The sequence below is a fragment of the Paralichthys olivaceus genome, chromosome 18 (genome assembly GCF_024713975.1).
Source record: "Paralichthys olivaceus isolate ysfri-2021 chromosome 18, ASM2471397v2, whole genome shotgun sequence".
NCBI lineage: Eukaryota > Metazoa > Chordata > Actinopteri > Pleuronectiformes > Paralichthyidae > Paralichthys > Paralichthys olivaceus.
In genome coordinates, this window is record NC_091110.1 from 13,659,284 (window position 1) to 13,673,555 (window position 14,272).

General features: G+C 42.2%; 1 protein-coding gene and 1 long non-coding RNA gene across 9 annotated transcripts in view; one reads left to right on the forward strand and one right to left on the reverse strand.

Annotated features, from left to right (window-relative positions):
- Positions 1-14,272, reverse strand: part of strbp (spermatid perinuclear RNA binding protein) — a 73,770-nt gene that overhangs the window by 16,960 nt on the left and 42,538 nt on the right. For all 8 annotated transcript variants that reach the window (XM_020081935.2, XM_069513443.1, XM_069513440.1 and 5 more), the window contains 6 exons: positions 6,474-6,724; positions 5,319-5,487; positions 3,834-4,107; positions 1,044-1,159; positions 238-333; positions 6-117 (listed from right to left, as the gene is read on the reverse strand). In XM_020081935.2, coding sequence (XP_019937494.2) covers positions 6-117; positions 238-333; positions 1,044-1,159; positions 3,834-4,107; positions 5,319-5,487; positions 6,474-6,724 — 1,018 coding nt within the window. The remainder of the gene's footprint in view (positions 1-5; positions 118-237; positions 334-1,043; positions 1,160-3,833; positions 4,108-5,318; positions 5,488-6,473; positions 6,725-14,272) is intronic.
- LOC138405370 (uncharacterized) lies at positions 1,140-2,659 on the forward strand. The gene is made up of 2 exons (XR_011239107.1): positions 1,140-1,279; positions 1,860-2,659. It is a non-coding gene; the product is annotated as an uncharacterized lncRNA (long non-coding RNA).

Below are 14,272 nucleotides of genomic sequence, written 5' to 3' on the forward strand. Positions count from 1 at the left end.
CGTACCTGATAGAAGAATGCCTGAAGCCAGACACTCCATGACTCGGCGCAGGGCTTCTCCTGCTCCGAGAGGTCTGTTGCAGGTGGCAATTGCCTTCTCGCAGATGAGCTCTAAGGGCTGCAAGATCACACACAGCACAGATGAGTATACAACACGCAAGTTCAAGAAAGCTTAACTTTTTATTTTCATGTCACTGGATTAACACTCCAGCACAGGTAATTACAGTGAAGCTCTCACCCATCCTTTTAGAGGTTCCCAGACAGGGTGTCTATTGCACATGTCTCTAAGTATCCTGAGAACAATTACGCAGGACTTGAGTCCGTTCACTCGGGCCTGAGAGAGAGATGGAGGGATGGAGAGAGGAGGAGCAGGAGAGGCAGAGGGAGGCAAGAAGGAGGGAAGAAGGGAGAGACTGAGCGCAGAAGTGGCATTTGTGCAAACACAAAATTAACAGCCTGCTTTGAAATCATAAAATAATGAAGTGGTTGTATCTGTCTGAAAATCCCCACAGAGGTAATATTCTGAATTATTTAAAAAATATATATATTTGTATATAATTTCTGAGTTTTCTCTCTAAACGTGTACAATGCTTTAGTAAGACAAGTGAGTGGGGGAGACAGATGGGGAAGGGTATGGGGGGGGGGGATCAAAGGGAAGCACTGACGTACTGTACAGAGCAGGCAGGTTCACATAATAGCCAAAAAGAAAAACAAGTATCAACCATTGCTTTTGTAGCCTAATGAAACGTTTGTGTTGTAAGTGATGTTTAATATTTCCAATTTTTATTTTCATGATGTCCAACAAGATCTTGTCAAATTGATATAAAATAAAATGTTAATTAAATCATGTATTGCATTTAATTATTACAGAAATGTAAACATTCAAATTCATGTTAATAACTACGTGCATCTGTTCTTGATTAAAGTGAGTGGGCTTAATGAAGCACCACAGTGTTACTGCAGCTGATGGTGTTTTCCCTTTGGCTGAATCGTCAGGCTACAATAAGCATCGGGCGGGAAGACAGGAAGTGAGCGGGTGCCGACCTGGAACCACTTGGCGTGTCGCAGCGCTGCCAGGGCCAACAGACATCTGTGTCTATCCAGCACCTCCCCCTCCTCCTCCTCCTCAGCCTCCACTCTGTGCGCAGCAGCACCCAACACTGCCACAAAACAATAACAACCCGGTATAGAGAACGTGAAACACACACACGTCACATCTGAGCGTGTGTGTTTGAAGTTGTGCGCGTGTGGAGGTGTGCAAACACGGGGCCGTTTTGCCTGTGAGTGCACACATACACACACACATGCATGGATATTTTGGTACATACAAGGTGCTTTTCATGCCACAAAGTTGTTCCTCTCCTCTACGGTTCACAGATCTGCAATGAATGCTCGTAAAAAACGCACACGGTGCATCGTTTTCAACACCACGATCAGAGTCACATGTGTTAACTGCATCACATGTTGACACACAGTAACACGGGATGCGCTGCGTCTACTACACATGAATGTGTTGAAAGTTACACACGCTACTTAACGGTGATTGAGTAATTTACATCCATCTGTCGCTGACAAATCGGTGAAAGGAGCCACCGGGGTCATAAGAGAAGAGGCAACTTTGTGGGATGGAGAGCACCCCCACAGACATACACCAAACAAATACCTAAGGAGTGTTTGATTTACTGTGTGTGGGCGTTGGAAAGACACATCCAGTCTTTTCACAGGTGCCCAGCAAGGTAAATCAATCTCACCTTTATGTATTTGAAGAGGATTGTATTTATTTTGATCCAGTCTGCACCAGGCAGGAGTCAAAATAGGAATTTTTTTTTTTCTTTCCGTAATGTGCACTTGATTTTACAGGCTCGTAAAGAAATGGTGCAGAGAAAGCAATTCAACACCCTGTCTGGGCAAACACAGAATCAAGTGCTCCTGAAGGAAAACTGAAAAAACACAAGAAAAAAAAAAAATTCTAAGATAGTTTGACCCAGTCCGAGGCAAACGCAACACAGGAGGAATCAAGGCAGGGTTTAGTCAGAGTTGGTAAAAGAGGAGCATTCGTATACTTTTATGTCAAAGCATTTGATTCATGTCGCCCGACACACCAGACTATTTTGAGTTCCTGCGCTCTCACCCGGCACAAAGCCTGGGATGTGCAAGGCGAGCTGAATCAGATGAGGCTGTGTATGAATGAGTGTGGTTACATGGGGTTTCAATAGAGTGTTTATTATGCGTGGGGGCCTATCGAGAGTGAACTCAAACACACTAAAGAGCCCTCTGCGTCTCTTTGAAAACACAAACTAGGTAAATATTTTCCACATCAATCTCCCATAAAGAGAAAAAATCCCTCCCTTGACTTATTGGTTCGAAATGTCAAACGTGTACTAACGCAAGAAAATCCATCAAACATTTTCACTGAACTCTTTTGGCCGTTATGGCAGCATCGCATTCTAGCTGGCATGGATGCATTTTGAAAACTCTGCTGCTGCTACTTGTGGATCATTACAGTCGTTCTCCTCTCGTTTGCCCTCCCACTGTTCCCTCAATCGCTGAGTCAGCACTCTGCTTTAATCATTATCTCCTTCTGTGCCACTGACGCCGTCTTCTCCCTCAGTCTCATTAAAAAAACACGAAAAAACAACCCTTTGCTATTGGGTCTCTTCTGATTTACGGTCACAGCCCCCTCCTCCCATCAGCGACCACAAAATCCAGAATGTAATTTGTGGCCATAGATAAAACCACTGGCTGATTAAAACAGATTACTATTACGCCATCGATTCATATATAGATGAATATTAAATTAGAAGGCGTTATTGAATCATCTAACATTCAGATATCCACAGCTGACTGAGACTCTGCACAGTGTGAATTGTGTTGTTATGTTACTTTGTGTCTTTCGAGGATATTTTATGTCTCTTCTATTTTGTTAACAGCGTTCTGACCCAGGCAGGATCAGTCAGTGTTAAGAAGAGATGCTGACACTGAACACCACCACTGGTTTTTGTACCTGTCGAATGTGTTAAGCTGGGCTCAGACTCAGCTGCTCTGAGGCCTCATTTATAACCAGACCCAGTTTTGTCCGTATGCCACTTCTCACTGGGCTGAACGTGGATATCGACCCAGGCAAAATCAGAGTTAAACCCACTTGAAATTCCTGTAGTCTGAGCCCAGCTTTAATGTGCACAAGTATTACAATCTGCCTATTTAAGATATAACCCTATTATACAAACTGCCCCACCCCCCTGGACCTCAAGCTACGCCTGATGAAATCTCAGACATCTAGTGTGACTGGTATCTTCATCCGTCAGGTACAAAATATGACTGTGTGTGTGTCCTCTCGAGAGTGTGTGTGCTTTTCTCTATGTGAGGAGAGAAAATACGAGCGGTCTTCTCCATCTTGCCGTGGCACGTGGCGTGATGTACGGCTAACCTTCGTGCTATCTCTCATCTCTCTCGGAGACCTGAGTGTCTAGTTGGACGGGTGCCACAGGATGGATGGCCGGCTCGCTACTGCTCTGTTATTGATTTCCCCGACCTGCTGGCCTTGCTTCCCTGTCCTACCGCCCACAACCAATTATAACCAGTTCCTGTTAACCATGAAAACGGACGGGAGGCTTGGGGACAGAAGATTGTTACTAGACTGTACAGTAACTGTGTGTGTGCTCGGCTCTGGTGCGTGTCCTGTAGCTGTCGCGTGTTGTTTCAGAATGAGTTAAACGGGTCAAACCTCTTGTTAAGCAAAATAAAAACATCTAAACTACACAATAAAATACATCTGCAATATAAAATGATTTTGTCTGTGTGCTTCAGTTTGTTTTCCTGTCTGGAAGTTCCTACCTTGCCCGTTCTTCTCCTGCTCTTCCTCTTCCTCCTCCTGCACTTCCTCCTGCACCTCCTCTTGCTCTTCTTCTCCATCCTCCCCGTTCTCCACTGCCTCTTCCTGCTCCTCCTCCTCTTCCTGCTCCTCCTCCTCCTCTTCTTCCTCATCCTCCCTCATGGCCGGTGAGGTGAGAGTAATCTTCAGCGTGAGTTTGGGTTCTGTCGTAGTTTGTACCAAGATGGCTGCCTCGGGCGAGGAGCTTGTGACTTCGTATTTCTCTTCTGTCAGCTTCTGTCATGTGTCAAACAGACATCAGTGGATGATCAGAGGTCACGGTCACAATGTGGCACAGATGGAAAAGAAGAAGGGAATAAATATCTGAGCCTCCTGCTGAGATATCACTGATTCAACATTATTTAAGTCAAAAACATGGATGAAATTAAAACGGCCTTGGATATTCCATTTCACTGTTGAATTCTAAACAGGTCTATTTCTGGCCACAGGATGTTACTGATATTCTGAGCTAAAATAACATTCTTAAATAGGAGAAGTATCAGAATCTTACTTGTCCACACATGATACACCTTTAATATGTGTGAATGCAAACAAAACAAATTGGATAATCAGTGCATTCATGTGTATTCACTTGTATTATTTTTAATTGTTGTGCTCTCACCTTTTTGCCAAAAATCTGGAACTCAAAATGAATTTTTGGGGACAAGACTTGTTTTAAATTTGGGTTAAAGCTTGGGATAGACAGAGATTATGTTAAAGGCTCAAAATGTGGTTGTTATGTTAGAGTGACGGTGCTAACGTAAAGAAATCAAGGGCAGCGACGGTAACATTGTTTGAAACAGACATTTCTCCTTTCTTTTGTAAAGGCAGCATAAATGAGCCTTAAGGACGAGCCAAAGAATGAGGGGAATAACTAGAAGTTTAATCTTGTGTATTAGAAATAAATAATTGTGCGGTGTGTGTATGCACGCGTGTGTTTTGTATTGTGTGTGTGTGTGAGAGCGAATGTCAGGAGCTCCACTTCTGTGCCATGACTTGTTAATGAGGAAACATGACACTGACGTAGTGACAAGAGTATTAATCACACATGACTCATACAAACACCTCTCAACTTCTCACTTGCAGATATTGCTGCCTACTTATGCCAACACTTACGACTCGCCTCTTTACACTTACACACACACAGACAGAGCTATAAGAACAAGCAGAGACACTCATAAAATGTGGAAGCTTATCCACATAGCTTTATTTCCGACAGTGGAGAGGATTAAGTGATAAAAATAGTACTTTTTGGATATAATTTGTCCGACCGTGATGTTACTGTGAGGCTAAGATGTAAATGTGTGTGTGTGTGTGTCAGCATCAGTGTACCAGAGAAAACAAAAGAGAGCAGGAAGCAGCATTATGGGCCTGCATGTGTGCATGTGTGTATGTTTGGGTCTGTGTGTTGTTGTGTGTTGTTTTGTGTGTGTGTTCGTGTCTCTAACCTCGATCTGTGTGGGTAAATTGTGACAGACAGTGTCCAGCAATGTCTGTGAGGGTTTGTCTCTGCACATCAGCACCAGCTCCAGGTCCATGTCGCCTTTGACCAGGAGGCCTTTGGCCACGAGGCCGATCCTCATCACACCACACAGCACGCCACCGCTGCTGGACTCCCTGTTGTTAAAGGGAAAGAAACCATAGGTAACCTTCACATCAAATATAAGGACAAAGACAGTTCAATGCTGTTTTAAATTCATTTATATGCCTGGATCTCAGGGATTTAGTGAAAATAAAAGGGAAATGACCTTGTTAATGTAATAATGGCTTAACATAAGTCACTGTCATTACTACTACTTCATAATTAATCATAATTACAATTTTGTGACACATCTAATTAATGAAATTACTCTGCAGGCATGATGCCCAATAAAAAAACTCAATTGGCTCAACATAATATCAAGATTCCATTTAAGACCAACATTATTTTACTGTTGTACTAATGTTTGGTAAGTAGCTCCGTTAAAGATGAAAATATAAGGAGCCAGCTTTGCAAAACAAGATCTGACAAGGCAATTCAAGGCTTTAATGAGAAGTAGTGAACCCTTAATAAAAAAGATTCATGAAGACCGCTGACCATGGCGACTCTGCCGAGACATTGTCAAGTAGTTAAGTTAATTTCCTCAAGAGCCAAACATGCTTCTGCTGCCTGAGACTGAGCTGAACTGTCTTACTTCAGTGTCTGAGTATATGAAAAATATTGGGCTATTTACTTTATGGAGTATAAAACTATTTATTAGCCTATGTTAGCACTAAAAAGCTATTTAAGCATTTTCATAATTTTGCCACTTTTCTTGCTGGTCTGCGATGAATCAGTCAAGTCATTTTCACACATGGGATCACTGCTGAGTTTGATGCGAGGGTGGAATTGCCGTCTTTGTAAGCGGTGCACAGCTCTAGCATAAGTGAGAATCTGTTTGAGCGGGTTGTTTTGGCTAAAATCAGCTGAGTGGCATCTGACATCAGACAGCTCCAGCCATTGCGTGACAAAAGAAGAGGATGTCACCTTCTGTGTCAAATCGTGTTTCCAGCATTTAGTAGGGACTAAATAATCATTCTATTGATTGGAAAAGAAAAACTATCAAGTGTTAGTACGACTCTACCTGCAGCTGTTACTGGATTCCACAGTTTCATCGCTGGGCTCATCGCCAGGGTCATCCTCCTCTGTGCTGTCTGCTGGTTGGCTGTCGACGTCACTTCTGCTCTGATCCAGCCAATCGGAGACATGTTTGAGGGCACACTCAACAGTGGACACCAGCGTCTGAACTGCCTCTAGCTCTTGAGAGGAGGGGTAGATGGTGGAGTGTTTTGCCATGACATGGCGATCATCGTTACTGAAGGAACGGAAGGACCTCTGAAAAGGAAAGGACAATGAGAAATAACAAAGTTGTTATTTCTGTAAATCACATTAAGTTTATATGATTACAATCGACCTGTACACAAACACCAATACACACATACACAAACACACACATATGTCTACAGCAGCGGCACTACTGATGATAGACTTCCAAAAATCAGATTGAGCTTGAATCCATCAAATCAAGCTTCGGCCTCCCTGTTGGGGACACAGTTCACTCTATCACACACCCAACAACAAGACATTTGCACCACACGTACGTTTACACCACAACCATAAAGCAAAAACACTGAGCCTGCCGCTTCCTTTCCCACGAGCATGTTTGTGCAGGAGTGTTCGTTGTGATCATGCACACAGTATCTCTTCTAGGAGGTGGGGGAAGAATCAATTCTTAATTCTGCGACAGCTCCCCTTTAATGGCCCTGACCCTGACACGCTTGCGTGCACACATGTACACACAGCTATTAGAAATTCATCTGACTGCCACACTCATATCCTCTCCTCCACCTGTGCTAATTCAATCAATCAGACATTCTGGCTCTTTAGACTTTCTCAATTGCTCCTTCCTACTCTCCAGGAGGTGGAAAGAGGAGAACCATTGAAGGATGAGATCAGCAGAGAGGAGGAATCACAGAGGAGAGTAAAACAACATGAAATAGAAGTGGCCTGAAGATGGGAGGACAGGAAGACAGCTGAGGATGACGATGGGAACAAAGCAGAATCTTTAAAAGGACAAGCAAGGTTGTGGGACTGGAGGATGAATTCAAAGTTGGAATGGAACAAGAAAAAAAAAACGATGAAGGAGAGGAGCAGGTGTAACTGAGGCTTTTGTGATTTGTACTCTGCAATTAATACTTCACAGATGGGGCCCTGGGCTTTTGCGCATTCATATGGAAACACCTTTTAACATCTTTCCATCCATCACAGTGTTTCAGTGGGAGGTTGTTTTTGTGGCATCAATTAAATATCTGACCATTAAGTCTAATTGAATTTTAATGTCAAACTGATAGAGCAGGGTTAGTGAGAGGCTGTATAGAGATGATGGTGTAAACCTACATCCGTGGTCATATAAACGAAGTGAGGCCCATTGAAATGACCTGCCTTTATGTATGAAACATGCACAGATTTTAATCTAAATTAAAATTATGAACAAATACTTATTTTCACATGTATTGTGTGAACAGCTTGCGTAATGACATAATGAATTAAAGCTGAGCAGAGACGTGAGTCTTCATGCTGAGGCCATGGGCTCGATTCTGGGTTCGATTCTTGCCTGAACTTCATGCCTACGCTCTCCTGACAATGACTGTGAAAATTACCAAAAATATCTTTCCTGTCAATTAAACAAGATTGGAGGTTAACAGCAAAACTTATTTTATTTTGAAAGGCTTGAAGGAATTTCGGTTCACATCTCTGTTCATGAGTCCAGTAGATGAACGTTCCCTAAAAAGTCCTCCTGCAAAAACAGATACTGGAAAAGCTGGTTTGAGGTTATTGTTTCTGAAGGAGGTTCCACCAGTTATTAAATCCAGGATATATTTTTTCAGCAGCATTGTGAACGTTTAATGGGTGTGTCCATTATGACACAACCGGTTTTAATTATTAATGAGTTAATAGCTTCTGCACCTTTTGTTCACGTACTTGTGACTTAGATAAAGATCAGATCACATTTTAGGACCAGATCTGGGTTCACATACTTTTTCTTGCCACAACTGAATTAGAGAGCATTACATTAACAGGCGTGTGCGGTGTAAAAAATGAAGAAGCCCAGCCAACGTGACCAAACACGACCCAAACCAAATAATATCGGTTACTGGAGTTTTAATCCTTTTACTTTTTCACTGCCTGGATCACTGATGTGCTTTTCATTGCTTTTCTCCAGCTTGTTTTAGAAATATAAAGATATTACATCAAAACAATTACGATCACCAGGGCCTGTTTACATTATCAGTTGCTAACCTGAATCTGAAGGACGAGGTTCATTGTTAATCATTAGCGGTTATCACGCTATGCTGGGGGGGCCTGAAGTGCACAACCCGGTTCAACATGAGGAGGCTGCTTTCAACAAGCTGCAAAGTAGGGCTGCTTATCTCTGAAAGCCACATTTCCTTTTATTCGCTACACACACTCACAAAGAGAAACACACACCAAGCATGGCAGCCACACACACACACACTGCAGAGAGATGACCTTTTTGGCGCAGTATGGATAGGGTAGCTCAGGCGCTTCTATCAATCTACTTGAAATCCAAGGACCACCTACACACACACACAGATACACACACTTCATCCTATTCCTAATTGAACTGATGGCATTCTCTTTCACCGGAGTGAGTGAGATAAAGCCATCAACAGAATCGAGGACAAGCGCTGCACAATCACCACGGCCTCACAGCTCGTGTAGCTCACTATGTGGAGTGGGGCACCAAAACTGAGACTTCAAGGACTCAACCATTCACCCTGGAGTGACAAGGAATGAATATAAAGATACCTTGAATGAATATGCAGCTATTGGGTTTAATGAAATAGTAAATGTAGCTTAGTTTTTCTTTACATCACCATGTTTGGATCACCATTACATGTGTAGATTAATTTTTTATTTGACATGTTCAGGCCGTCAATACACTGTACCTTGAAAAGATGTTTTAGAATTAGAATTAGAATAATTCTTCTTGATGGATTGTTGGATCTTTATGAAAAACTCCAGCATCTTCAGGGGGCTGATATTTATTAGTTTTGAGACTAAATAAAAATCTATTAAATCTAATAAATTCAATCCAGTTTCCTGAGGGGCTGTTGAGCCTTGGAGGAGGTATGTTTCTCCACTCTTTCATTTGACTTGTTCAGGCCATCAATACTATGCTGTACCTTGAAATGCGGTTTCCAATAGATCTTTATTAGTGTTATGAGGCATCTGTCAAAAATATTAAGCTCCCTCTTTAAGAGGGACAACATGTGAAACATGACTAAAAAATATCAATACAGTTCCAATGGTGTAGAAAATATGACCAGATTTTCTTTATTTTTACCAGATTTATTTTGATAAATGATAAATAAATAAATACAAGGTTTTCTCAGGATTCTGACTGTTTGTCGAACAATTCGAAGATTGACTTGACAGATTACTCCATAATGGGCAACGTTACTGAACATAAAATCACTGCAGTACTCCTTTATTGGGCTATGAAGGATATTTACAGTCTGCAAGTGTGATGCAATGATTTTCTTCTCTTCACAGAGAAAATTTTAGCTCAAGCAAAAAGCGTTGTATAAAAAAAAATGTGTGCGCACTGAATGTTTATCTAAATGCACGTGTGTGTATGGGTGTGTATCTTTATACGTGTGTGCTCTCTCCGAGCAGTGTTTAACAGACCAACAGTCGCAGATTTTATGAGCCGTGGCTAATAGGAGCTTCTGCGGCCATAAACCACACAGCGAGCAGAGTGTCTATGTATCTGCGTGCACGTTTGTCACTACTACTCGACCACGAGGGAGTTGTTGCCCAGCCGCTCTGATCACCATGTAAATCAGAGCGGTTAAAGAGGACTCACTGACAGGAATCGAATGGCCCAATATATGACGTTTAGACGAGTGACGTGATAAATAAGTTACTAGAAAGAAACTGATGCAGGGTTTTAAAGATTCACCCTGGTATGTAGAAACATTTGGTGCATTCTCGAATTATGAACAGTTGTTATCGCAGTTTTCTTTGGAAAAACCGATTTAAAGAGTTTTAATTTTGCAACTGGTCTATATTGAAGCACCTTATGTTCTCTCCTGATTATTATCATCAGGGCTGTAGCTCAGCTAGACGCTCACTCGCACTCAATCTGTTAGAGAACGCTTTGGCCGTCCTTGACTCCGCCCTGACCTCCACACAATCTGGAGGTCAGTCGCACAGTATGTTCAGCAGTCCAACAGTTTGCCTGTGAGTGAGAGAATAAATCATAAATGATGGTCAGGTCACAGAGGGACCTCGAGCCAGATGCCTGGAACAACCCTCGGTGTCACACAATGACACTGTATCTAATTACAGCAGGTTGACCTAACGCTGGTCCTTGGAAGAGAAAAATTGAGTTTGGATGTCTTGTAGGGGCAAAATCCAAACTGATATGTCTCCAAATTCAATATATGGTGCAGAAATGTAATAACATTGCTACAACGACATCTGCCGAGGCAAGGAACATGAAGGATTGGATGAACAGAACACAATGAGCCACTATGTTTAAGAGGAAAACTATAAGTAAACACATCAAATGGCTGAATTGTTCTCCTTATCTGTTTTTTTCTGGGGTTTGTTTAAAACCTGCCTGAGTGCATCACTGCTTGTGTTGCAAAATATCCCACAAAAAAAAAAAAATCCCACAAAACTATCCTGCAAATTCCCTCACTGGCTGACACATTACACAAACAACTTTCTATTGAGCTGCTATATTAGTTATAGCAGTAGTAGTAGTGAGTGAAAGTCAGGATCAGCACAGTTCCCGTTAGCGTTTCACCATTTTCTCTCATCCAATTACAACCTAACACACTCACCTTGAGCCAATCACCTGTAAGCTGTCAAATTTTTAAATGTTCTCTCTCCCTCCAGTGATTCAGCCTTAATTTTAGCACCATGCTCAGTTCTCAGCTCCACGGAAAATCCCCTTCTATCCAAATCACCTAATTCAAAGGAAGCCTTTGGAGTCTAAGTCAATTTCTCTATTCACAATAAATCTAATATCATTCTGATTTATTTTTACTTGTTCGTCCTCATTGAAATGTTTTTTCACTACGCGTATATCAGTCTAGATAATCAAGTGTGGAATACAACCTGGACGCCCCCACTTACATTTTACATTCCAAGTGTACCATCCGGGTTTGAGCTTAAAATTTAACATCTTGCTCCAACGAAAGTGAATCCACCAAAGCTCGGAATAAAAGTGTAAAATACACAGAATCATTTTAGGAGACACAAAAAAACACCACTGCCTGAGTTTCTTCTCACTTACCAAGGAATCAGCAACAGGCATGCACGTCTGGAAGCCCCTGACACCCACCATGCACTGTGTGTGTGTGTGTATGCCTTCTTATGCCATTGTTGAATAGAGCTTTTAGACCACACACTTACCAATTACATTCCATTTCACGGTCCACTGAGGCCGACCAGCTGGCAGGTCCATGTTACATAACCACATTACACAGCATTTACAACCCGCTGTGTACGAAACGAACGTGCACACACATCGACACGAGCAGAAGCCCAACAAATGATTCAAAACAAAACCTGCAAACGACAGGTACGAATGGCATAGACACGTAAAACACATACAAGCAAAGACAGCATGCATGGATCCACTACTTCCATCCATCACCCTCTGCTCAATGCTCTGCAGTAAAACACCATGGGAGGTGTCATGCTGAGACCCTGTCAGTGGCAGCTACTTCCCTTCAGAAGCAGCAGAGTCCAGTGATGTCCTGTTTCTCTCAGCCGCTTCCTGTCTCTTCCTGTCTCTCTGTGACCATCTGCTACAAATTTCATGACCCTACACCAAGGACAAGACTCGCCGGAACAATATCAGCTGTGATTGACGGATACCTTACACCTGTGCCTTCGCACGAGATGTGTTTCCCTTCGCAAAATAACTTATTCGCTATAATTTCAGAGCATTGCACTTGTCTTTGTGTTTTTAATGAGACGGGAGCTTTAAGTGTATGCTGAGTGCTTGGAGGATAAAACACGCAATATGGGGCATTGTGCAGAGAGAATAAGAGATGAGGATGTGGAGAAAGCAAACAAATAAGGGCGACAGAAGTGAGGAATCGGCCAAAGGAGATGAGATATGAGGAGGAAGATGAAGAGAAACAGGATTGTAATATTTTTTTGAGCCAGCTGCTGTAGAGACAAAGGTATGTTTGTGCCGACGCTGACAAAACAGGCCACAGCTCCCACATAGCAAAACTCTACTAAAAAAAACACACCAGCGATAAACACCAGGCAAAATCACCTTAGAAGTGGTGTTTGAGTAAAAGTCACACAGCTTTATTGAAGCGTAGAGAAACTAAAATTCAGAAAGTTAAAAAACCATCAAAAACAGGCCAGGGAGTGATGGGACAAACAAAGCTGGAAAAAAGAACCCTGTGGCGTCTCTGTAACATTCAGCAGCCTTGGGGAGATTTCATTAAAAATTCATCCTGTGATTTATCTGCACTCTGCTTGGCAGGCCGGATTGCCACAATCCGCTATCCTATTCTATTGTGCATTCTCTCCCTCTCTCCGTTTCTCTCTCGCTGTCTTTTAAATTACCACATGCGCTCAGTCACACACATGACAGCAACACATAGCAGCAATGGCGTCCTTGTGGCTGCATAATCTGGCGGCAAAACAACAAACAGGCCGCCCGTGCCAAACTTGACTTTTCAACTAAGCTGATAAACAAAAGAGAACAGGGGGGATGTATGGAAAAAAACTATAATGAAGGACAACGTATAGGACAAGTCATCAGTGTCTGTGAAATTCCAAGCCTGTCTTGTATCAGCAGGAATGACATTCACACACGGAGGTTCTATTTTCACCCTTGTCAGTTTGTGTGTTGTTTGGTTTGTGTGGTTGTCAGCATGATGGCACAAACATTAAAACACGAAACCTGGTGGAAGGATGGGACACGGGCCAGGAGAGAACCCATTGAAGTGTTCCCTCTTTCTTTAACGTTGTGTGTTTTTTCACATTTTCACCAAAGTCCCACAGAATAATTCATGGAAAAAATCAGGCATATTTAGGGAAGTGATCTCTTGAGTGTGTGCAATTTGTCGCAGCTTGATTGACTTCAAGAAGGCTGTTGGGTTTGGAGGTGGTTTGTGCTCGACTGAGAGCCTTCAAGTTTCGTTTCGTTTTTTTGTCAGTGTGCAGAACACTTGATGACATTTCATACCCCAGATTTAATTGCGGAGTAAGCGCTCATTACTTTCGAACTGCTCTCCAGGGGTAAAATCCTTCTACCCATTGTGCTGTCTGCTTGGTGAAGATGTCTGCGATTGGTGCAGGCAGCTGCAGAAGAAAAGAATGATCTTCTGTCTTCAGCTCGGAAGCTGTGAAGTTACAACTCACAGTATCTTAATATGTTGTTAGCATTGTGAACATTAGGTTGGATAACTTGTTTAATCAGTAAAGTCTGATTAGACTGACAAAATGTCTTATGAAGTTTTTATCTGTGTTCTATGCTTCCAGTAATGTGTCATTGTGGTTTTAAAGAATTATTCCCTGCCGACAGAATATTATGACCAAACTGCTGAAAACAAATGAGCCGATATTGCATATTGTTTCTGGATATTGAATTATTGAGTTTAGGTGCGTCTGGATGAGGAAAACTACCAGAACATAATAAAACAAAAACAAAATGATTACAGAACACACTCTCACAAAACAATGTGTCCTAAAAAAAGTATAAAATTAATGATGTGATGTATGCGCATTGAGACGCAGTCATACTGTGCACATGTGTATTCATTAAAAGCAGAGAGCTCACAGCAAAGTCGATTTAAGAAGCGGTTTACGCTGTGACAC